At 47.8% G+C, this 23,960-nt stretch overlaps 3 protein-coding genes across 4 annotated transcripts; 2 read left to right on the top strand and 1 right to left on the bottom strand.

Moving 5' to 3' along the window:
- Nucleotides 1–1,213: 1,213 nt before the first annotated feature.
- LOC148648710 (amine sulfotransferase-like) lies at nucleotides 1,214–14,488 on the top strand. Of its 2 annotated transcripts, none has more exons than XM_088606536.1 (6): nucleotides 1,214–2,958; nucleotides 3,674–3,882; nucleotides 5,141–5,267; nucleotides 12,632–12,726; nucleotides 13,241–13,421; nucleotides 13,897–14,488. In XM_088606536.1, the coding sequence occupies exons 1-6, from the start codon at nucleotides 2,796–2,798 to the stop codon at nucleotides 14,022–14,024; spliced, it is 903 nt and encodes a 300-aa protein (XP_088462662.1). In that variant the 5' UTR covers nucleotides 1,214–2,795; the 3' UTR covers nucleotides 14,025–14,488. The 2 variants fall into 2 exon arrangements, with proteins under 2 accessions (XP_088462662.1, XP_088462661.1); XM_088606535.1 differs by lacking the exons at nucleotides 1,214–2,958; nucleotides 3,674–3,882; nucleotides 5,141–5,267 and adding exons at nucleotides 8,811–9,398; nucleotides 10,117–10,325; nucleotides 12,159–12,285.
- On the bottom strand, nucleotides 6,391–7,936 carry LOC148648711 (GTPase IMAP family member 4-like). Its single transcript, XM_088606602.1, has 2 exons — nucleotides 7,627–7,936; nucleotides 6,391–7,248 (listed from the first exon to the last, which is right to left on the bottom strand). The coding sequence occupies exons 1-2, from the start codon at nucleotides 7,934–7,936 to the stop codon at nucleotides 6,602–6,604; spliced, it is 957 nt and encodes a 318-aa protein (XP_088462728.1). The 3' UTR covers nucleotides 6,391–6,601.
- Nucleotides 14,489–15,152: 664 nt separating the features above from the next.
- On the top strand, nucleotides 15,153–23,954 carry LOC148648709 (amine sulfotransferase-like). The gene is made up of 6 exons (XM_088606538.1): nucleotides 15,153–15,398; nucleotides 18,048–18,256; nucleotides 20,149–20,275; nucleotides 20,523–20,617; nucleotides 21,478–21,658; nucleotides 22,710–23,954. Exons 1-6 carry the CDS (start codon nucleotides 15,239–15,241, stop codon nucleotides 22,835–22,837), a joined length of 900 nt encoding a protein of 299 aa, XP_088462664.1. The 5' UTR covers nucleotides 15,153–15,238; the 3' UTR covers nucleotides 22,838–23,954.
- The last annotated feature ends 6 nt before the right edge of the window (nucleotides 23,955–23,960 follow it).

Raw genomic sequence — 23,960 nt, 5'->3', positions numbered from 1 at the left:
CTCTCCTTCCGGTGTCTCTCTCTCTGGGGCTATATATTTCTGGGTCTCTCATTCACCTTCGCTTAGCATTGACGTTCGGATGTCCTGAGACCCGCCAGGCACCAAGTCGCCCCACGTCCGCTGCCTGAGGACATTGGTTTCTATACGACTCCTGAACAGCTGAGCCTGGGCTAACCTCCCGTTCCGCCTCTACTCACATGGGTCTTTTTCCACTCTCCTGCCATTCCACAGTTTGTCCATTCCGACATCCGTGACAACTGCGATCATCCATGTTGTTGTTGTTGAGGACGTGATACCTGTTCCCACATCTCTCCACAAGCCATTTCAGGTCTGTGCTTCCTTCCTGGAGAAATTCCTCGATTGTCTTCCCCTTTAGCTCATCCATGTGAGTGAAAAGGACCAGGGTGTGCTCCACAGCCCCCTCCCCAAAAATCTCCTGGACCATCTCCAGTAGGCTCTTCTCTACCCCTGATGACCGCCCCACTGGAATCACCAGGAGAAAAGCGTGGGGGCCTGGGGAGGACAGGTTAATACAGAGCCCCACATCCTTCTTCACTTCTTCCTGCGAGAGTTCTGTGTGGATCCAGTCCGGCGTGTCCACCACAGCCACCCGCCTCCTGGCCACTCGTCCCTTCCTCTTCTCACTGTGCCTCGTCACCGCAGAGCTGCTGGCTTCAGAGGGAAACAGCTCTGCGCCCAGAACGGTGTTTCCTGCTGCACTCTTCCCAGCCCCAGTCTTCCCCAGCAGCACCAGTCTGAGGTCGGACTTCCTGGAAGGCTCTGGGATGTCAGGACTGGAAGACAGACCAGGGCTTGTCTCTGGAACTGCACCTCCAGTCACTGCAGGACAACAGCAGAAGCATGGTTACAGCTTTTGGACAACCCTTGTCACTTCTTGGGCAGTGTAAGCTGCAGCCTTCTTTGCTCTCATGAGTGTAGAGAAAGGAAGTCACTAGCAGTTTCTGGAGGGTTAGTATTTCTCTTTAGCTGGAGCTAACCATTTACTTGACCTTAACCTTACTTGACCTGATTTCATTTAAGTGTCACATTTTTCTACTCATGTATTTACAGCATCTAAACAGATGGTGGTTTGAACGAAAGCCTGAAGACCCTAGTTTAGAACCTGCAGTAGCTGAGTGTATTGCCCCTGATACATACTAATGAGGAACACCAGTACAATCATTGGCCGATCGTTTATACAGCATCAAGGACGGTCATCATCAAAACTGCTCCTCCTCTTCTTCGGTAGAAGATCTGTCTCTGCCTCTCTCGTCATCTCCTCTCCCTCCAGTGCTGTTCTGATCTCCCCCTTTCTCTCTCTCATTCCCTCTTCGTGCCCGAGTTCCCTCTCTCTGCTATCAGCCCTTATTTTCAGCTCCTCCTCTTGTGCACCCAGGCTTTTCTCATCTTCAAGATGACTCTTTTCCCTGAGGAAGACCTCTCCTTGGATTCCTGCCATCATGTCCTCTATTTTCTCCAGGAGCTCTGTGACCTGGGTGCGATCCTCCACATTTTTGTTGTTGAGAACGTGATCCCTGTTCCCGCATTTCTCAATAAACCTTTGGAGGTTCACTCCTGCTCTCTCGGTGTGCTGTTCAATGCTTGTGTCTCTCAGTTCATCTCTCCCCAGCAGCACGATCCTCAGCTCTGACAGAGGGCGTGATTCATGGGAAGCAATGTGGTTGTCTTCTTTTTCTGCAGGTTGGACTCCCTCGTCTGTCAGAGAGAAAGAACACATGGACTCCCTTTCAGAATTCAGTCAGAAACTCAATTCTTAAACGAGGGCATACTGACAGTATGCAAGGACCCCCACTGTCATGTCATAGATACATCTGTAATAAAAAGTGATGGCTCTCCCTGAGACCCAGTGTTAATGTTGTGCAATTTGGGACAACACGTGTGAGTTTTGAATAGAGAAGACTAGGAGGGTGACCAGATACAAGTGTTCAAGATCCTCAAAGGCAGTAAAAAAATCAACTACAGACTCTGATATCGCGGTAAAGTTAGCTTGAAGTTCGAAATTTATTTTGGAACGTCAATAACAGTAATTAGAGTTATGAAAACACTTACATTGTGCATAAGGTGATTTGGGAAAAGTCTGAGGTTCTGCCTAGTGTGTAAAATATGCAGGTGGTTCGCGTGAAAACCTGTTGAGCAGTATTTCTCGCACTGTGAACTTGTGGACACAGCTGTCCCGCAGTGCTCCAGTTGGTGCGTGATTGCGCATCAATCAAAAAGCAAAGCTTTAAAAAAGACAATTAGCTGACTGCTAATTTTATGGAAAGGTTGTGAAAATGTTCACAAATCGCGGTCTTTAAAATGCTTGCGGTTTGAAGGCTTTATGTGTTTCCCTTTCAAAGGTTTTGGCAACAGAATATTTGTGTGTGGGCAGAAAAAAAAACGGCGTGAAATGGACAAAGTGAAGGCTGAGAAAACAATCACAAATTGCCTTATGTGTAAACAAGACCAGTGTTTTCATAACTCTCGTAGGTTTCGTGACAACGCTCTTGACGTTCCGAAGTGAATTGTGATCTCCGAGCTAACTTTACTGCGGTGAGCAAAGTCCGCCCAGGTTTGTAGACCAAGCCGATACGCTATCTTAATTCTTTTACGGCTATCCACACAATGCCAGAATCGTCCAATGACAGTGTAGGCGAGGCGGAGAGTCCTGCTTATTGTAAGGATTGCTTCTGTAAAGACCGCGGCTCGCACGGACCGGGCGCTCCACTGAGCTCCGAGCTGCAGTTTTGTCTCCTGCGCGTCGCCCGTGCGCCCGCGTCCGCCCGCCCGTCTCCATGGCCACCGGCTCCGAGGTCGAGTCCATCGACGAGTTTCTCTTCAAGTACAAGGGCTTCGTCTTCCCCCGAGAAGGCGACATCTCCCCGGAATTCATCGACTCGCTGGAAGACTTCGAGATACGCGACAGTGACGTGTTCCTGGTAACTTTTCCCAAGTCCGGTAAGCTCTTTTCCAAAATCCCCAATAAAGGATCTATAGGGCAAGTAACGTTTCAGAAGCAGGCAATATATGAGCTGCAGTGTCTTATTAAGACTTATTAAGGCAGCTGTCTTGATCCAGTGCTGATACAGTCCCACCTGTGTCTGTCCATCCTAAACCATTCAGCAGTTAAGAGCTGTTCAGTCAGAAGTGTAGGAGCAAATGCTTGTGCAGAAATCAGTGGGGAACTCGAACACCGTCGCCTTTCACCACAGTGCAGCACACACAGGTCAAGTCTGCTGTGCAAGCTTGTGAGTGTCTGCTAGTGCTCTGAATGGGCAGACAGGGTATGAAAGCAGGTAATAATAATAATAATAATAATAATAATAATAATAATAATTGCTTACACTTATATAGCGCTTTTTCTGGACACTCCACTCAAAGCACTTTACAGGTAATGGGGATCCCCTCCACCACCACCAATGTGCAACACCACCTGGATAGGTAGCAGCATCAGGCTCAGATGAAATACAGTGTTATAAAGCTGTCAGTAAGTATCCAGCTCTCTAAAACCTGTTCTACAAATGCTGTGTGTCTTTGAATGTTCTGTAAGGTATGGCTTGTTGTACCATTGCCAGCTGGCCTTTTCCATTAGTCCTGTGACAGCGTGGTGTGACCCTGTCAAGCCAGGTGATCCGCTGGAATCTGTCTCATGCGTTTGCTGTCTGTCCCACAGGCACCGTGTGGACCCAGCACATCATCACCCTACTGCACGAAAATGACTACCCAGGCGCCCCAGAGATGCAGACCACCTACGAGCGCATGCCCTGGCTGGAGTTTCGGTACAATGGGCGAGACGACACCGCGCGCCCCTCGCCCCGCCTCTTCGCCTCGCACCTGGGACACTACCTGGTGCCCAGGGGGCTCCGCGAGGGGAGGGGGAAAGTGAGTCTGCTCTGCCTGAGTGGGGGGGGTCTCTGTGGTCCAGACAGGCCTGGAGCTCTTCCCAGGGAGCTGACAGCACAAGACGTAGGGCCACAGGGCACAGGGCAGCTCCAGTTGATTGGCTGTTACACATGAATAAAGCTGAAACACACCACAGCTGGGCTGTGTAGGCTCTGCAGCCGCTGCACAATTGTGTGAAAGTCTCAGTCACACACGGATGTGACCCCCACAGTTTGCTCAGTTTGCCTCCACAGGTGTATTACAATAGCGTTGAGTGGTACTGGTGCAGTTCAGTCCTCTGTACTGGACAGGTGTCCCATCCAGGGTGTACACACTGCCCTGTGCCCTGTGTCCTGTGCCCGCTGGCTCACCACAACCCTCAATTGATAAAAGCGGTCAATGAAAACGGATGAATGGAATACTAGAGCTTCTAATTATCAATCCACTGAAGCAATAACAGAATAGAACTGACCTCAGGCACAATCAGAAACAGAATTAACTGAAATCAGTCTGAAAATCAGTCTGACCAAAAGGCTCATGGCTCATGGCTCACATCTGCAGCTGGGGGATACAGTTCAAGTGACCAGCTATTAACTGGACTTCTGAACTGAACTTGGACCGGAGACTTTGGGGGCGTTGACCTGTTCTGGCGTGTGTTTGCACTGTGACACTGTGCTCTGCTGAATCTGATTTGAGAAAAACTAATGTCAGGGTGCAGACAGCAACCAAAGGTTACTATACAAGGCTCTGTGGTCATACAGTGACGTCATTGCCCTCTCTAACTCTTCGCCCAGTGGCGTTATAATGAATATGTCCCTGTAGATCAACATGTTGAAGGTCCAGGGTGACAATATTCACGTCGGCAGCTCTGTGCAGTTTGCAGTGCAGTCAGATACTGTAGATATGAAAGACCCTTGTCCTATTAGGGCAGTCTGTACACACAAAGCTCACACAGACTCTAAAAGGTAAAGTCTAGGAGGGTTTATTTCAGTTCCTTTTCAGGCCACAATACAAGAAACACAAAGACAGCTTTAAAAACAAGACACCCAACACCACTATATCTATGCACACCCTTTTTGCACTAAAAAAGCATCATTGCACCCATGTGACAATGTACATTCCTAAACATCTAACCGATTAACCAAATAATCCCCACAGAGAGAGAGATCTTTGTGTATCATTTCAATTTTCCTACTTGTAGCGCATTAACAGTTTTGTTGTCTCCTTTTGCTTTGTCTGCTTGGTTTGTTTATTTTAGGTCATTTATGTCATCCGGAACCCCAAAGATATCTGCGTTTCTTACTATCATTTCTCCAAAATCATGGTCAGATCTGTTACACCGAAGGACTTTGATGAATCGCTGGATCGGTTCCTGAGTGGCAGGAGTAAGTTCAGTTCACGTTTCTCCAGGCCTGGAAAAGAAGGGCTAGGTTCAGAGGTGCTAATGACCGAATCCGTACTGTGATCAATCTCGTTGTCTGTCTTTCTAGACAACAATTCCCAAATTGTTCTCCAAGGAGTTCTGGAAGTCTCTTAGGCAGCTCTGTGAAGTTGGCCCTCTACAAACAGCACACACAATAAAACACAGCAGGAGAAGGAAATGGTGCAGGAAAACTGAACCAGTCTCATTCGGTAGCGATCAGCCAGTGCTGGTCTGTACTGCTGCAAGCAGCACCCGAGATGCTTTCGTTTCCAAAATATAGCGCCTTCCTTAGTGGGGAGTCACATGACTCTTGGTGCTGTCATGGGGGTGGGTGGGGAGAGTTGGAGTTGAGTGATGTTATACCCCCAGAAAAGAAGGTGCTACTGTATATCCCTGGAACAAAAGCACCTCAGACACTACTTTCAACAACACAACCCCCCCTACAGACAGAGCACTAGTGAATGTGGGGTGCGTTTCATTGGTTGTGCTGTTTGTAAGGGGGCCAGCTTCACTGTGCTGGGACTCTGCCTCAAAAAGAAACTTCTCTCTGCCTCTTTCCTGGCTTTTTCCTCATAGTGCTGAATGAGTTCCTTAATCTCCCTCCTGTGTCTCTCTTCCTTCTGTCTCCTCCCCATCTCCCTCTCCTCTCCCAGTTCCATATTCACTCTTTTCAGCCTCTGTCTCTCCGCTCGCTCTTTTGCCAGCTCCTCCACCAGCACTCTCCTCCTCTCCTCGCCACTCTCCTCCCTCAGCCTCTTCTCTAGCTCTGCAATCCGTTCCTCCAGCTCTCTGATCTCCTCCTGCCCTTTCTGGATCTGCAGATCCTTCCTCTTGAGTTCATTCTGCATTTCCTGCTGGTGCTTCTCCCTTAATCCCTCCGCTTCCCTCTGCTTGACCTCTGCCCTCTCCCTCAATAGCTCCTCCTGCCTCTGTCTGATCTGGGCCTCTGCCTGCTGGTACATCTCACTGCTGTAGTTGCTGCCCTTATTTCCTGCGACCACCTGCTCTACTTTCTCCAGGAGCTCTGTGACCTGACTGCTGTCACACCCTCTGCAGCCAGAGGGCGCTCCTACTCTGTCCTGTCCCTTGTTTCCTGTGCTTTGCTCTCCTTCCGGTGTCTCTCTCTCTGGGGCTATATATTTCTGGGTCTCTCATTCACCTTCGCTTAGCATTGACGTTCGGATGTCCTGAGACCCGCCAGGCACCAAGTCGCCCCACGTCCGCTGCCTGAGGACATTGGTTTCTATACGACTCCTGAACAGCTGAGCCTGGGCTAACCTCCCGTTCCACCACTACTCACATGGGTCTTTTTCCACTCTCCTGCCATTCCACGGTTTGTCCCTTCCGACATCCGTGACAACTGCGATCATCCATGTTGTTGTTGTTGAGGACGTGATACCTGTTCCCACATCTCTCCACAAGCCATTTCAGGTCTTTGCTGCCTTCCTGGAGAAACTCCTCGATTGTCTTCCCCTTAAGCTCATCCATGTGAGTGAAAAGGACCAAGGTGTGCTCCACAGCCCCCTCCCCGAAAATCTCCTGGACCATCTCCAGTAGGCTCTTCTCTACCCCTGATGACCGCCCCACTGGAATCACCAGGAGAAAAGCGTGGGGGCCTGGGGAGGACAGGTTAATACAGAGCCCCACATCCTTCTTCACTTCTTCCTGAGAGAGTTCTGTGTGGATCCAGTCCGGCGTGTCCACCACAGCCACCCGCCTCCTGGCCACTCGTCCCTTCCTCTTCTCACTGTGTCTCGTCACCGCAGAGCTGCTGGCTTCAGAGGGAAACAGCTTTGCGCCCAGAACGGTGTTCCCTGCTGCACTCTTCCCAGCCCCAGTCTGTCCCAGCAGCACCAGTCTGAGGTCAGACTTACTGGAAGACTCTGGGATGTCAGGACTGGAAGACAGACCAGGGCTTGTCTCTGGAACTGCACCTCCAGTCACTGCAGGACAACAGCAGAAGCATGGTTACAGCTTTTGGACAACCCTTGTCACTTCTTGGGCAGTGTAAGCTGCAGCCTTCTTTGCTCTCATGAGTGTACAGAAAGGAAGTCACTAGCAGTTTCTGGAGGGTTAGTATTTCTCTTTAGCTGGAGCTAACCATTTACTTGACCTTAACCTTACTTGACCTGATTTCATTTAAGTGTCACATTTTTCTACTCATGTATTTACAGCATCTAAACAGATGGTGGTTTGAACGAAAGCCTGAAGACCCTAGTTTAGAACCTGCAGTAGCTGAGTGTATTGCCCCTGATACATACTAATGAGGAACACCAGTACAATCATTGGCCGATCGTTTATACAGCATGAATTGCACTCACCGTTAGGACGGTCATCATCAAAACTGCTCCTCCTCTTCTTCGGTAGAAGATCTGTCTCTGCCTCTCTCGTCATCTCCTCTCCCTCCAGTGCTGTTCTGATCTCCCCCTTTCTCTCTCTCATTCCCTCTTCGTGCCCGAGTTCCCTCTCTCTGCTATCAGCCCTTATTTTCAGCTCCTCCTCTTGTGCACCCAGGCTTTTCTCATCTTCAAGATGACTCTTTTCCCTGAGGAAGACCTCTCCTTGGATTCCTGCCATCATCTCCTCTATTTTCTCCAGGAGCTCTGTGACCTGGGGTGCGATCCTCCACATTTTTGTTGTTGAGAACGTGATCCCTGTTCCCACATTTCTCAATAAACCTTTGGAGGTTCACTCCTGCTCTCTCGGTGTGCTGTTCAATGCTTGTGTCTCTCAGTTCATCTCTTCCCAGCCCATTTTCTTCCCAGCAGCACGATCCTCAGCTCTGACAGAGGGCGTGATTCATGGGAAGCAATGTGGTTGTCTTCTTTTTCTGCAGGTTGGACTCCCTCGTCTGTCAGAGAGAAAGAACACATGGACTCCCTTTCAGAATTCAGTCTGAAACTCAATTCTTAAACGAGGGCATACTGACAGTATGCAAGGACCCCCACTGGCATGTCATAGATACATCTGTAATAAAAAGTGATGGCTCTCACTGAGACCCAGTGTTAATGTTGTGCAATTTGGGACAACACGTGTGAGTTTTGAATAGAGAAGACTAGGAGGGTGACCAGATACAAGTGTTCAAGATCCTCAAAGGCAGTAAAAAAATCAACTACAGACTCTGATACCGCGGTAAAGTTAGCTTGAAGTTCGAAATTTATTTTGGAACGTCAATAACGATAATTCGAGTTATGAAAACACTTACATTGTGCATAAGGTGATTTGGGAAAAGTCTGAGGTTCTGCCTAGTGTGTAAAATATGCAGGTGGTTCGCGTGAACACCTGTTGAGCAGTATATCTCGCACTGTGAACTTGTGGACACAGCTGTCCAGCAGTGCTCCAGTTGGTGCGTGATTGCGCATCAATCAAAAAGCAAAGGTTTAAAAAAGACAATTAGCTGTCTGCTAATTTTATGGAAAGGTTGCGAAAATGTTCACAAATCGCGGTCTTTAAAATCCGTTTGGTTTGAAGGCTTTATGTGTCTCCCTTTCAAAGGTTTTGGCAACAGAATATTTGTGTGTGGGCAGAAAAAAAAACGGCGTGAAATGGACAAAGTGAAGGCTGAGAAAACAATCACAAATTGCCTTATGTGTAAACAAGACCAGTGTTTTCATAACTCTCGTAGGTTTCGTGACAACGCTCTTGACGTTCCGAAGTGAATTGTGATCTCCGAGCTAACTTTACTGCGGTGAGCAAAGTCCGCCCAGGTTTGTAGACCAAGCCGATACGCTATCTTAATTCTTTTACGGCTATCCACACAATGCCAGAATCGTCCAATGGCAGTGTAGGGGAGGCGGAGAGTCCTGCTTATTGTAAGGATTGCTTCTGTAAAGACCGCGGCTCGCACGGACCGGGCGCTCCACTGAGCTCCGAGCTGCAGTTTTGTCTCCTGCGCGTCGCCCGTGCGCCCGCGTCCGCCCGCCCGTCTCCATGGCCACCGGCTCCGAGGTCGAGTCCATCGACGAGTTTCTCTTCAAGTACAAGGGCTTCGTCTTCCCCCGAGAAGGCGACATCTCCCCGGAATTCATCGACTCGCTGGAAGACTTCGAGATACGCGACAGTGACGTGTTCCTGGTAACTTTTCCCAAGTCCGGTAAGCTCTTTTCCAAAATCCCCAATAAAGGATCTATAGGGCAAGTAACGTTTCAGAAGCAGGCAATATATGAGCTTCAGTTTCCTATTAAGACTTATTAAGGCAGCTGTCTTGATCCAGTGCTGATACAGTCCCACCTGTGTCTGTCCATCCTAAACCATTCAGCGGTTAAGAGCTGTTCAGTCAGTAGTGTAGGAGCAAATGCTTGTGCAGAAATCAGTGGGGAACACGAACACCGTCACCTTTCACCACAGTGCAGCACACACAGGTCAAGTCTGCTGTGCAAGCTTGTGAGTGTCTGCTAGTGCTCTGAATGGGCAGACAGGGTATGAAAGCAGGTAATAATAATAATAATAATAATAATAATAATAATAATAATAATTGCTTACACTTATATAGCGCTTTTTCTGGACACTCCACTCAAAGCACTTTACAGGTAATGGGGATCCCCTCCACCACCACCAATGTGCAACACCACCTGGATAGGTAGCAGCATCAGGCTCAGATGAAATACAGTGTTATAAAGCTGTCAGTAAGTATCCAGCTCTCTAAAACCTGTTCTACAAATGCTGTGTGTCTTTGAATGTTCTGTAAGGTATGGCTTGTTGTACCATTGCCAGCTGGCCTTTTCCATTAGTCCTGTGACAGCGTGGTGTGACCCTGTCAAGCCAGGTGATCCCCAGGAATCTGTCTCATGCGTTTGCTGTCTGTCCCACAGGCACCGTGTGGACCCAGCACATCATCACCCTACTGCACGAAAATGACTACCCAGGCGCCCCAGAGATGCAGACCACCTACGAGCGCATGCCCTGGCTGGAGTTTCGGTACAATGGGCGAGACGACACCGCGCGCCCCTCGCCCCGCCTCTTCGCCTCGCACCTGGGACACTACCTGGTGCCCAGGGGGCTCCGCGAGGGGAGGGGGAAAGTGAGTCTGCTCTGCCTGAGTGGGGGGGGTCTCTGTGGTCCAGACAGGCCTGGAGCTCTTCCCAGGGAGCTGACAGCACAAGACGTAGGGCCACAGGGCACAGGGCAGCTCCAGTTGATTGGCTGTTACACAAGAATAAAGCTAAAACACACCCCAGCTGGGCTGTGTAGGCTCTGCAGCCGCTGCACAATTGTGTGAAAGTCTCAGTCACACACGGATGTGACCCCCACAGTTTGCTCAGTTTGCCTCCACAGGTGTATTACAATAGCGTTGAGTGGTACTGGTGCAGTTCAGTCCTCTGTACTGGACAGGTGTCCCATCCAGGGTGTACACACTGCCCTGTGCCCTGTGTCCTGTGCCCGCTGGCTCACCACAACCCTCTATTGATAAAAGCGATGATTAAAAACAGATGAATGGAATACTAGAGTTTCGTCTAGGTGAGAGGAATCGAGCTCGCCCTTCAGGAAGACTCAGTTCACCTTGAACAGAAAGATAATGAGGTGCTGTACACATGGGGAACGAGTATGAGGTGTTGTAGCAGCTAATCCATAATCATATCTAACTGGTTTGTCCGCATGAATGTGATTTTGATCCTCTCTGCACACTGTTAAAGGATTCCTTTTTGCACAACAGAATAAAGATCTAACATGGCCGACCTGTTCTTATGCATAACGAAGGAGCAGCAATGAGTTGAGCTGAGAAAAGTCCAGTGTCTAAGACTTCTGCACAGCAGTGTATATGTGCTGCGATCTGTTGACTCGGGTTTGCTGGTTCAAACCTGGGCAATATCATTGGGTCACGGTGACTGGAATTGTTCAGGCTGTCCTGTATGAGTGCTGGAGATCTGCCAGGATGGTGTGGGATTATAGTTGGAAAGGATGCAGAGTTATCCCCTGGCAGTTAACAGTGTAGTTAGATCTCTGTGAGACCTGGCAAATCCAGATTGGGTGTGCGTGTGAAAGGGTAATGGAAGGATTTAAAACGAACCAAATAAGCTGTAATTATCAATCCACTGAAGCAATAACAGAATAGAACTGACCTCAGGCACAATCAGGAAGAGATTTAACTGAAAACCAGTCTGAGACCATGACCAAAAGCAGATCTTCATGGTTCACATCTGCAGCTGGGGGATACAGTTCAAGTGACCAGTTATTAACTGGACTTCTGAACTGAACGTGGACTGGAGACTTTGGGGGCGTTGACCTGTTCTGGTGTGTGTTTGCACTGTGACACTGTGCTCTGCTGAATCTCATACGAGAAAAACCAATGTCAGGGTGCAAAGAGGAACCAAAGGTTACTATACAAGGCTCTGTGGTCATACAGTGACGCCATTGCCCTCTCTAACTCTTCGCCCAGTGGCGTTATAATGAATATGTCCCTGTGGATCAACATGTTGAAGGTCCAGGGTGACAATATTCACGTCGGCAGCTCTGTGCAGTTTGCAGTGCAGTCAGATACTGTAGATATCGGTGAAAGACCCTTGTCCTATTAGGGAAGTCTGTACACACAAAGCTCACACAGACTCTAAAAGGTAAAGTCTAGGAGGGTTTATTTCAGTTCCTTTTCAGGCCACAATACAAAAAACACAAAGACAGCTTTAAAAACAAGACACCCAACACCACTATATCTATGCACACCCCTTTTGCACTAAAAAACATCATTGCACCCATGTGACAATGTACATTCCTAAACATCTAACCGATTAACCAACTAAACCCACAGAGAGACAGATCTTTGTGTATCATTTAAATTTCAAGTCAATTTTCCTATTTGTAGCGCATTAACCATTTTGTTGTCTCCTTTTGCTTTGTCTGCTTGGATTGTTTATTTTAGGTCATTTATGTCATCCGGAACCCCAAAGATATCTGTGTTTCTTACTATCATTTCTCCAAAATCATGGTCAGATTTGTTACACCGAAGGACTTTGATGAATCGCTGGATCGGTTCCTGAGTGGCAGGAGTAAGTTCAGTTCATGCTTCTCCAGACCTGGAAAAGAAGTGCTGGGATTCAGATGGGTTTTTCCATCAAGGAGCCTGGGGATCACATCCAAGGCCTTATTCCAGGATGAGCCCCTACAGCCTGATGTTCAGTGCTGTAAAAATCCACGGGTCCAGTGTCCAAAAAAGTATACAAGACTCCTAGGGTATAGAGATCTTTTTAAATGGCAGATTTTCAAGCAAAATCATTTTTAAACGACAGACTGTAGAGGATAGGAAGACATTCTGCTTTTCATTTTTCACTTGGTGACTCATCATCTACCTTTTTGTTGACAAGTGACCATGAGATCTCCCTTGATCTTTTCCAGTGGTCTCTGGATCCTGGTTCGACCACGTCCGGGGATGGTACACTCACAAAGATGACTTTAACATCCTCTTCTTAACCTACGAGGAGATGGTCAAGGTACGTATCGGCTCTCCATGGCTGTGATCATGTCTGTGTTAGGTTCCTGACAAATCTTGCATCATGAGGACGTTGGAGAGCACTGTGGGTTTTAAGTCTTACAGAGGAGTTCTCAACTGATAGAAAAGCATGTGCAATTAGATTGTCATTAGAAAACATGGTTGCTTATGTTCTGTTGGTACCAAAGTTGATTTCTTTCCACTGAACAGCCCCACCGGTCACACACACAGCAGATCAGTGCTAACTGCATAGTAGCTGCAAAGGAGGGGTGCAAAATACAGTATGTGCAACTGCTCCAAAATATAAAATGCATTTACAGAAATATTCAGGCTGATGGATGTAGAAGGGTGGGTAAAGGGCTGGAGCTAAAATGAAATTTTATTTAAATTTTTGAAAATCCCTCTGTTAGGCTCTTCTCAGAAAACCACACGACTCTGGTCCATCGAGCTGGAGATTTGTTTATTATAATAAAGGCAGGAGGATGTGAGGTCTCTCTGCGTACTGTTCCCCTCAGGATCTGCGCTCCGCGGTGGTGAAGATCAGCAAGTTCTTGGGGAAGAATCTGGACGACTCAGCCATTGACAGGATCGTGCAGAAGACCACCTTCAAAAACATGAAGGAGGACCCCAAAGCTAACTACGAGTTCATGACAGAAGATGTCCTGGACAAGAGCAAGGGGAGGTTTCTGCGCAAAGGTAAAAGCGAAAGTGTTGTCCCACTCATTGCTGTGCTGCTTGTCTGCTGCACTGGACCTTGGGACAGCACAGCATTTGGCTTCACCTTCTCAGCCAAGGCTGGGCATCTGTAATGGTTCTTTCCCTGTTGCATCTTGACACGTTTTTTTCAACTTGGAGGAATATCAGATCGTTTTCAGCACAGCAATGTCCTCCTGATGAGACTGTTGTCCAAATATTACATCAAGTTCTGGAAGAAAGTTAGAATTGCTATTATCCCCAAACGTGTGTGCTTCATTGTTTATTATGCTTCATTAGTTTTAGTACATTATATTGTTGGGGACAATTGATGCAAGTGCTTCTGGCACCAGCTGGGAAGTAACTGAGGGGCTGACAGCAGAGGACTCACAAACAGGACAGTTCCAGGAATAGGACAGATGCATCCTGGGATAAGAGTCTCAGTTCTTCCTCTCTGATTCTGCTGTTGGAAATGCAGGTACCATCGGCGACTGGAAGAACAGTTTCACCGTGGCGCAGAACGAGCGCTTTGACCAGGTGTACCGGGAGAAGATGAAAGGGCTCCCCCTGCAGTTCATCTGGGACATCACCGAGCTGCAGGCCTGAGGCACCGGCCCTGTTGCCCGGGCAACGGCTGTGGAAGGGGGCGTGTCTCACATTGCTTTCTGGGCGTCCAAGCAAATGACCAAATCCATACTGTGATCAAGCTCATTTTTTGTCTTTCTAGACAACGATTCCCAAATTGTTCTCCAAGAAGTTCTGGAAGTCTCTCAGGCAGCTCTGTGAAGTCGCCCCCCTACAAACAGCACACACACAATGAGACACAGCACAGACCAGTCTCATTCGGTAGCGATCAGCCAGTGCTGGTCTGTACTGCTGCAAGCAGCACCCGAGATGGTTTAGTTTCCAAAATATAGCGCCTTCCTTAGTGGGGAGTCACATTACTTGGTGCTGTCATGGGGGTGGGGTGGGGTGGGGGAATTGGGGATGAGTAATGTTATACCCCCAGAAAAGAAGGTGCTACTGTATATCCCTGGAACAATAAACGGCAATAAAGGACAATAATGAAATCGCCATGTCTGCCTGATTTCTTCAACCGATTAAAACTAGAACAAAAGAAGATCGTTGTTATTATTTTTATTATTGTTGTTGTTGTTGGTGGTGGTGGTGGTGAAATCTATTTTCACACACATAGACAAGCTTGACTTTGCAAATCATCAGATTAGGATTTTGTCTGGACGTGAAGAGTCCAGCGCTCTGAGTTCACCCGTCTTCTCGAGTGGTCGATATGGGCAAGACTGCCGGTTACCGTGAGGTAAATTCTGATTTCTCACAGTATCACACAGCCGTCTCGCAAACCCATCAAAACGCTGCTCCACTCTTTCGGTCCAAGCTTGACAAGCGCGTCCGGTTCAGCGACTTTATTTGCGATAGCTCGGAATAATAATTCAGTGGAATTGAGGGAGCCGGCTACCAGCTAAGCAAACGCCTCGGGTGTTTTGGTTTTGAGAGATTTCATTCTCAACCTCCGACTACCGAGTATGAGGAACGGTAGGAGTGAACCCAGCAAAGGCGCGGTCGGGACCTCATATCTGGGTCACAGCTGGTAATAGTTGGCAATGCTTCTCGCGCAAAAAAAAACAGGGAAGCAACAGACTGGTTGATCTTTAATCCACAATAAACCCCCGAGTGTGGTGTGGTTGCATAATCATTATAAGACCCTTCCGGGCGCCCCTTCTCGCTCAGACCAGCCAATCCGCTCAGCTCGGAGCCACAGCTCTTTAAGACAGCGCGTCTGCTGCGTCCGCCCGCCCGTCTCCATGGCCGCCGGCTCCGAGGTCGAGTCCGTCGACGAGTTTCTCTTCAAGTACAGGGGCTTCGTCTTCCCCAAAGAAGATGTCACTCCGGAATACATCGACTCTCTGGAAGACTTCGAGATACGTGACGGTGACGTGTTTCTGGTGACTTTCCCGAAGTCCGGTAAGTTCGGAGGGGGCGGAAAGCGCAGTGATCCTGTACTGTATATAACTAGTAAGGAACAAGTAAGAGGTTTATTCCGCCCTGAAAAAAAAGAAGGAAGAAAACAACGTTTCGGCCGTGGAGCCTTCTTCAGGTGTGGAAGAAGGCTCACACCTGAAGAAGGCTCCACGGCCGAAACGTTGTGTTTTCTTCCTTCTTTTTTTCAGCATGGAATAAACCTCTTGTTCCTTTGCAGCCTACGCATGCTGATGCAGCTCCCCACCTGAACCTGTATATTACTGTATCTGTCACTGCTCACCCTAACCCCTGCTATAGGCCGGATAGGCTCCGGATCACTTTGACTTGTCCGGGAATCAGCATACTGTATTTCTACGGCAGTTGCGGTATTTTTAGTCAATAAGTATAGACCTCAGAATATGCAGTATGAATTTTTCAATGTTATTACTATTCCAAACATACACACACATAGATAAAGCACGCCTTCATTTTACTGCTGATAGCTGGTCTCGACACCCTGTTATCTTCTAGACTATTGACTGATTGATTGATTTCGGTCAATTTATATTGTGAGGCGCCTTCTTTTTCCACGCAGAGCAGAATGTCAAAGCGCTGTGCCCGGTGAGGGAGAGAATGAGTTAATGGAAGTGAGGAGAGCTCGCCGTGACACCCACACCGTGTTTTTTTTTTGTGTGTGTGGTATAATTCTGATGTGCTGTGTCCGCTTCTGGGGTCACATTAACAAATTGGCTGCGTGGAACGGACTCGCTGTGCCACGCAGGGCTGCCCATTCTTAATCGTGGGACTCAAAACGAGTTCATTTGCGTTTCCTATATACAGGAGCTTTGTGCCCCAGACGTGCAAGCTTTTCGATGCGTGTTGTGCTTAGTGTAGCGTATTTTTCCCAGTTCGCAGATTCGATACTCTAGAAACCTGAAACCAAATCCAATCCCATCTCTGACCGGAAGTTCCCCAACGTGAGGAAACAACTCGTGTTATAGTACCTTCGTTTCACTAAGGAAGCTGAATAAAACAAGCTGTGCTATAACAACTCAGGTTCTACACGGGTTGTACTCTTTGTTGGCCCTAGAGATTTTTTTTCTGTGCTTTTCTGAGCTCATTGATTCCCCATATTTATTGATAGGCACGTAAATCTGCCAATCGAATCTCGTGTGGGAATAATTCCAAGACAATCCTTTGAAAACCCCAGCCTGATTTCAAAGAAACCAATAAGGATCAAAATAAAACCTAGAAGAGCATTTAAGCCTGGGTGTCAGCATTTAGAACACAGATTCTTTACTTTTAGAGACCTTATACAGATCTGCTTTTACACGGAAACCTGCTTTTCCCGTACATTGTCGCGGAACTGTGCGTCCGATTCCCCGGGCGATAGTTGGAGAGCGCGCATGTTTACTGCACACTGGTCTCGCCACAGAGCCGACAGATTAATCATGCACCTCTCGTATTAATGCGTTAGTACACCGAGTCAACTGTGAGGAACAACAACCTCTGGACACGCGAACGCTATTCATTTACACGGATTGTGCGTGACGCTGGCTTTTTATTGACCTGTATGGAAGATTAATTGATTGTTACTGTGTCAGGAGAGAGCGGCTCCCTCTCTCACCGTCTGCCATGAACTTAGACACAGTGCAAACTCTGCCTTTGGGTTTACTGCCGGTGCATGTGTGTGGGCAGTGGGGGTCCATGCACATGGATGTCAGTGCTGCTGTTTTACAGCTCTTGGGTCTGAGGCTCAGTTCGTCTTCTCCTGGGGTTCTCTTTGGTTCAAAGTCCATGCTGTCCTGGTGAATCGATACCTCCGGTTGAGAACGTTGTGATTAATAGAAAGTGATGATTTTTGCCCCCAAAGCAGAATTTCCGCCAAAAGTTGTAAAACTTTTTTGACAAATGCGGAAATGCCAGCGACGTGGGAGATTCGTCACGAACCTCATCATCACCCAAGATCCACGTATTTTCCACTTCGAAGCAATTAAGAGATGTCACAATGAACTTTTTTTTCAGAGAGAGACGAAACGGAGCAAATTTCGCAGCGGAGCACAACAAAAAATGCCCCCCCCCCCCCCCGTGAGTCTTAAAGGAAAACGTTTTATTTTTGAGAGCAACACGGCGCCCTTTCCAAGCAGAACCAGTGGCTGATTTTGTTTTGGGGGGACGGACAGACAGACTGGCTCTTGAGTGGCTCAGACTTAGGCACTACAGCCAGGCAAATACCAGTACAGCAACACACGTGAACACGGCTTCATCAGAGCCCAGCCAGTCCAATCAAGAGTACAGTGGAGCTGTGATTGATAGTGTATTGTCAGCGCTCAGAAAATCATTCCGATTGGCTGTGCAGCAGCAAATGACAGGCTCATGAGGAGCCAGGTTGTTGGAATAGGATGTGTGCATGTCAGTGGATGCTAAATGCTTTAAAATGAATGTGCTGTACACTGGCAGTGTTTTCCTTCAATGTTAGGTGTCTCTCACTGTATCATATGGTTTGCATTGGCACGTTTGTACAGGTGCTTTGGGAAAGCTGGTGGAAGAATGAAACCGGAAGCTGATTTATTTCCCACCCAGACGTCTCCCTTTCTGCTTCTCTCTCTGCACACCCCCCCCACCCCCTCCACCCTCCCCGCCGTCCCACAGGCACCGTGTGGACCCAGCACATCATCACCCTTCTGCACGAAAATGACTACCCAGGCGCCCCAGAGATGCAGACCACCTACGAGCTCATGCCCTGGCTGGAGTTTCCGGAAAAGGGGCAGGACTACACCGCGCGCCCCTCGCCCCGCCTCTTCGCCTCGCACCTGGGACACTACCTGGTGCCCAGGGGGCTCCGCGAGGGGAGGGGGAAAGTGAGTCTGCTCTGCCTGAGTGGGGGGGGTCTCTGTGGTCCAGACAGGCCTGGAGCTCTTCCCAGGGAGCTGACAGCACAAGACGTAGGGCCACAGGGCACAGGGCAGCTCCAGTTGATTGGCTGTTACACAAGAATAAAGCTAAAACACACCCCAGCTGGGCTGTGTAGGCTCTGCAGCCGCTGCACAGTTGTGTGAAAGTCTCAGTCACACACGGATGTGACCCCCACAGTTTGCTCAGTTTGCCTCCACAGGTGTATTACAATAGCGTTGAGTGGTACTGGTGCAGTTCAGTCCCCTGTAACAGGTAGACACAGTGCCCTGTGTTTCCTGTGCCCACTGGAAAACTGACAGCACACGACTTCCTCTGGGGTGGAAGGCGGTAGTGCATCCTGGGATGTTACATCTAGACAAAGTAAAATGCTGAGCTGCTGAGGTAGTGAAGCTACACAGCTGTGCGGAGTTTGTTAGACACTCATGTATGTGACGAGACCCCACAGTTTAAAGTATTAAAGATAGATTCAATGAAGGGGGACCTTGGTTAAACATCCCATTCAAAAGATGCAGTAGACTGGGATCAACAGTCTGTAATTTTGGGTGTAGTGGGAAAAGAAAGAGTAGGGAAGTAAATGCTACTGGTGTCAGAACACCCTCTCACTCACTGTAGCAAACTGATGCTTCTGTGGCTCGCTTTTATCAAATACCATATTTCTGATGGACGTTCTTATAGGATACGTTCTGTATTTGTCACGCCCGGTACACCTGGACTTCTGTCCTGTTCCTAGTTCCCTGGGATTATTCCTGTCTTTCCAGTGTGTCTTGTTGTGTAGCCTATTTGGTTCCTGTGTCTGCTCTGCTCCTGGCTCAGCATTGAGGGTATGGATGTCCTGAGACCCACCTAGCACCAGGTCGCTCCTGTCTGTGGCCTGAGGGATAGGTTTCTTACCGACATCGTCTGACCCCCTGAGCCTGGGCTAACCCCAGTGTTGCCCCTTTTTCGCTATGCCTGGGGTCTTTATTGCTCTCCTTCTCATTCCACAGCTTGCCCTTCTGTGACAGGCTTCACTGGTCAGGGTTACCTGTCACACTGCTGAGCCCCAATAAGGGTGAACCAGTCCATGGCTGCTACTTCTGACTTAATTAACACAAAAGCCGAACTGGAACTCTATTGAAGAGGTTCTGCTTGGAGAGTTGTAAAACAGCGAAAGCTAATTAGTGTTCCCTTTGACACAATACATAGCCACTGATTCACTATTATATGACCGCCATAATCCTGAATGGTGTTCCCTATCGGATAGATAAGTGACCCAGTGCTGTACTTCCAATATCAGGTGATTTACTGCAGTGTGCGAACAGATAAGCTTTCTAAGGTTAAGGTTGTGACCTCCACAAAGGTGAACTGAGTATATTAGACAAATAATTTACCTGTGCAGTGAAACAGCTAACAGAGACAGGCCTCGGCATTCTTTTCTGTTTTCCCTGTGCCCATCGGTCTTGGGGGAAAAAAAATAAAGTCACACGCAGTTTTATTGCTGGTTAAACCAAAGTTCAGGTTCCTACTATATATCGGGCACTAGAAATATGCGAGTTTAACACATTCCTTGGTGGTGTACTAACTGGCACTCAAGCTCAGGCCATACTCTTCATACATTGATTTGCTGGTACTATTGATTAACATAAACCGGAAGACCTTGCGTTAATTTCAGCCTCTGGTAGTTCTGGTACAGCAGCGCAGTTACTTGGCAGAACAGGTGGAGAAGCAAGGAATCGTTGAGCCAGTGGCAATGGAAGTCAGTTAGAGTCAGGTTGACAAGACTTCATGTTGCTAGTTCTTGTCAAACTATTATAAATCCCTTTGTGTTGCTTGATCCCTTTTGTGTGGTTATTTACAGATCATTTATGTCTCCCGGAACCCCAAAGATGTCCTCGTCTCTTTCTATCATTTCTCCAAAACCATGATCAAGCTCACCACACCCAAGGACTTTGATGACATGCTGGATATGTTTCTTGGCGGCAGAGGTAGGTCTGCTTCAGGTATCACTAGAACTCAGGGTGTGCTTATGGTTAATTTCTTCTAATGCTCAGATTGCCCAGCTCTGCCCTAGATCATGAAGTTTTGCTTCTTTGGAGGGCTTGGTAGCTGCTTGGGAAAGATTCAAATGGATCAGTTTCGACAATGTGGTAGTTACTTCCAAACACAAACCTCTTGTGATGAGTCACCTTGCCCAATGAGGTCACCATGAGGTCTGCGTTGGATCTTTTTCAGTCATCAGTGGGTCCTGGTTCGACCACGTCCAGGGGTGGTACAATCACAGAGACGACTTTAACATCCTCTTCTTAACCTACGAGGAGATGATCAAGGTAACTGATGGGATTGCAGTCACCTGCTACGCCTTGTTTGCAGGGAATGTGTTCCAGAACTGTCTGCGGATAATGAACATGGCTCATACTGGTAAAGAGCTCTCCTATACCAGGCATATACCATGGGTGTACCTAATACACTGTGCAAATCATCAGAAATATTCCTAATATTAAAGACCAGGACAGAAAATAAATACAGTACTGCCCGGTTGTCTTAAAGTGACTTTACAGTTAGTGAGTGCCATAATCTTCAGCAAGACGTGATGAGACTACAGTGTGTACATGATTATGATGATGTGCGCTAGTCATCGAGACAGGACACTTTTGCAGGTGTCCTTCGACTGGAAAGATGCCACAGGGAGCAGTGTGTGAGTGGGTACACTGGCTTACACATCTGTTTACCAGCTGATGTTGGTAGGATTTCCTCTACTGGGCTAACTGACATAACCAGCAGATCCGAATCACACCTTTTCCTGCCATTTGTATTTGCAAAGTAGGATGATGTATTCATGAACTGGAGATGAGCCTACGTCTTAAACAGGGAAACAGCAAGCAAAGGAAAACAATGGACATGCACAATATGCAAGATGATGTGATTTGTTTTAGCTGTGATTGCATATGAGACTTTTCACGCTGCCTGCTGGCAGTTAAGTGATAATGTCACATTGGCAAAGATCAAAGGCTCTAAATCAATGCTTCAAAGACATTTATTTATTTCTGTTTCAAGACAACAGCAAAAAAAATACAACTTCCTCTCTCTTGAATGCCTGGAGGCCATTACCCTGAAGATTCAGACTGGTCTAGCTGTGCCAGATCTTGAATATCTGTGCCGGTGTTGCTCTGCGTGCTGTTCCCCTCAGGATCTGCGCTCCGCGGTGGTGAAGATCGGCGAGTTCTTGGGGAAGAATCTGGACGACTCGGCCATTGACAGGATCGTGCAGAAGACCACCTTCAAAAACATGAAGGAGGACCCCAAAGCCAACTACGAGTTCCTGCCAGAAGATGTCATGGACCACAGCAAGGGGAGTTTTCTGCGCAAAGGTCAGCGAGAAGAGAATAGCCCGGATGTTCTTATTCAGGCTCTCAAAAAATGCAGTATTACACCTCACCACATGGAACAAGTAAAGGTTTATTCCCTGCTGAAAAGAGAAGAAAAGCAACACAACATTTCGGCTGCAGAGCCTTCTTCGGGTGTCTTGACACCCTGTGTTTCCTTTCTTCTCTTTTCAACATGGAATAAACCTTTACTTGTTCCTTTGCAGCCTGCGCGTGCTGACACAGCTCCCCACTTGAGCTACCACACCCCAAGGTGCTAGAAGCATTTAAATACTGTGCCTGGGACTGTGATGATCTTTTGTTCACATGCCGGGAGATCTCCCGGAAGAAACAGTAGGCTCTTTCATGATTCCAGCTCGTGGTCAGGGTAGCAGACGGATGTCATTCACAGAGCTGGGAGGTAGCAGAGGGGTGTATCTCCAGTAGGTCGTGACGTTAGCTGTAGCTCAAGAGTCTTGCACAGAGCTGAATGAGTGCTGCACAGCACTTGAGCTGAGGCAGAAATGAAAACTCCTGAGTGACTCATGTGATGATACAGGCTGGCGGTGCTGCCTTGTGCCTTGAACTGGGGTTCCCAATTCTAGTCCTGGGGTCCCACACACCAGCTCTGTTTTTATTCCAGACGAATTCTCCAATCCATAATTGAACACTAACAGATCTAATAACTGGGTGCATTTGAATGTAATCGCTTTCAGTTCCTAACCATGCTGGAGGTTATGTTTTATTGGTAGCTTTAAATCTTCAGCTTTAGAGTAGAAAAAAAAACAACTTGTCACGCTTACAATCTGGTGCCTTGTTAGTTTTATTAAGGATTAAATTTAGTAAAGATCTCTGCTGCAATGAGAGCCGTAGCCGCACAGCACATGAATGACCTAAAATCTTCAGCCCACATGACACTGCATGAGAATAGTGTTCTGTTGAGCTGGTGGCTTGTTAGTCGCCAATGCAGAAATCATGTTTTCCACATACCAAACGTATGTGTCTTGTGTGTGATCTTAAACCGGTATCTCTGTTCTCTGTCCTGTTGGCAATACAGGCACCATCGGCGACTGGAAGAACAGTTTCACCGTGGCGCAGAACGAGCGCTTTGACCAGGTGTACCGGGAGAAGATGAAAGGGCTCCCCCTGCAGTTCATCTGGGACATCGCCGAGCTGCAGGCCTGAGGCGCCGGCCCTGTTGCCCGGGCAACGGCTGCGGAAGGGGGCGTGTCTCACCCTGGTGCTTTCCGCGAGTCCAAGTGATCCCATCTGCGTTCTGATCAGAGCTAACACTTTTCGTGTGTGTAAGCAAATAACAAAACAACCACAACATCCACAAATTAACACATTTCTTCCTGGGGAAGCTGGTACCGAGATGACTTTGGGTGTCCACAGAGACCGTCCAGAGCGGTTCCGCTGATTTATAACATCAATCTCATCCACAGACCAGCTCAGAGCGTCAGTCCGCAGCTAAACTCTCGTCACCAGACATGGCTTTGATCGTACCTTAAAGAAGCCTCAAGAATCACAGGAGCCTTTTAAAATATTTTGAATACTTTTTAAAACACAGTGTTAACTTGTAGATTATACTGTAGTCTTTTGATGGGGTTTTGATTTTAGTTTAAATGAGGAATCCTCCTTAGTGAAATAGGTTAAAAGAAAAATCCACCGTATTAGAAGCATACCTTATTAATTTTTTTTTAATCCGCTGCTATTTTGTATTGTACCAATCAACTATACAGCAGGAAAAAGTCGGTTGTCATCGTTCAGCCAGCAACACTGACACAAGCCCACCTCCTATTTCTCCCAGGTGTGTTGCATTTTCACCAGGTGCATTGTATGCAGTATTTACTCAATCTGTATATGTGCATCACACACATGAACAGGCTGTACAGCAGGGGGGCTGTAGATCGCAGTCTACGCCGATCCAGGCACCAGCCGAACCCGGGGGATCACAGTCCACACCGGTCCGGGCCAAAGCCCTGCACCTGGGAGATCACTAGGCACACCTTGAGGACCTACCAGGATGCCCCCTGATCTTGCCCGCAGAGAAAATCACAGGCCGCAAGCGAGGGAGGGTGACTGCTCACATTGTTAAGAAGTTAATGCAATTACCCGGTCCTCATATCGCTCCAATGATCAGTAGTTGCATTTCTTCACGGCGCGAAAGACAGTGCACAAATCGGATGAAATGAACTTGTTTTAATCTCCTTTGCGGTGCGATGAGATGTAATCTGTAGAATATAACCTACAGTTTATTAATAAAGTACACTAATAAAAGTCTCATCGGACTCTTGGCAAAGGCTTG

This window comes from Lepisosteus platostomus, chromosome 14 (assembly GCF_059453375.1).
Source record: "Lepisosteus platostomus isolate fLepPlt1 chromosome 14, fLepPlt1.hap1, whole genome shotgun sequence".
Lineage (NCBI taxonomy): Eukaryota > Metazoa > Chordata > Actinopteri > Semionotiformes > Lepisosteidae > Lepisosteus > Lepisosteus platostomus.
The sequence above is the reverse complement of the archived record's forward strand: the minus strand, read 5'-3'. Positions and strand labels throughout refer to the sequence as shown.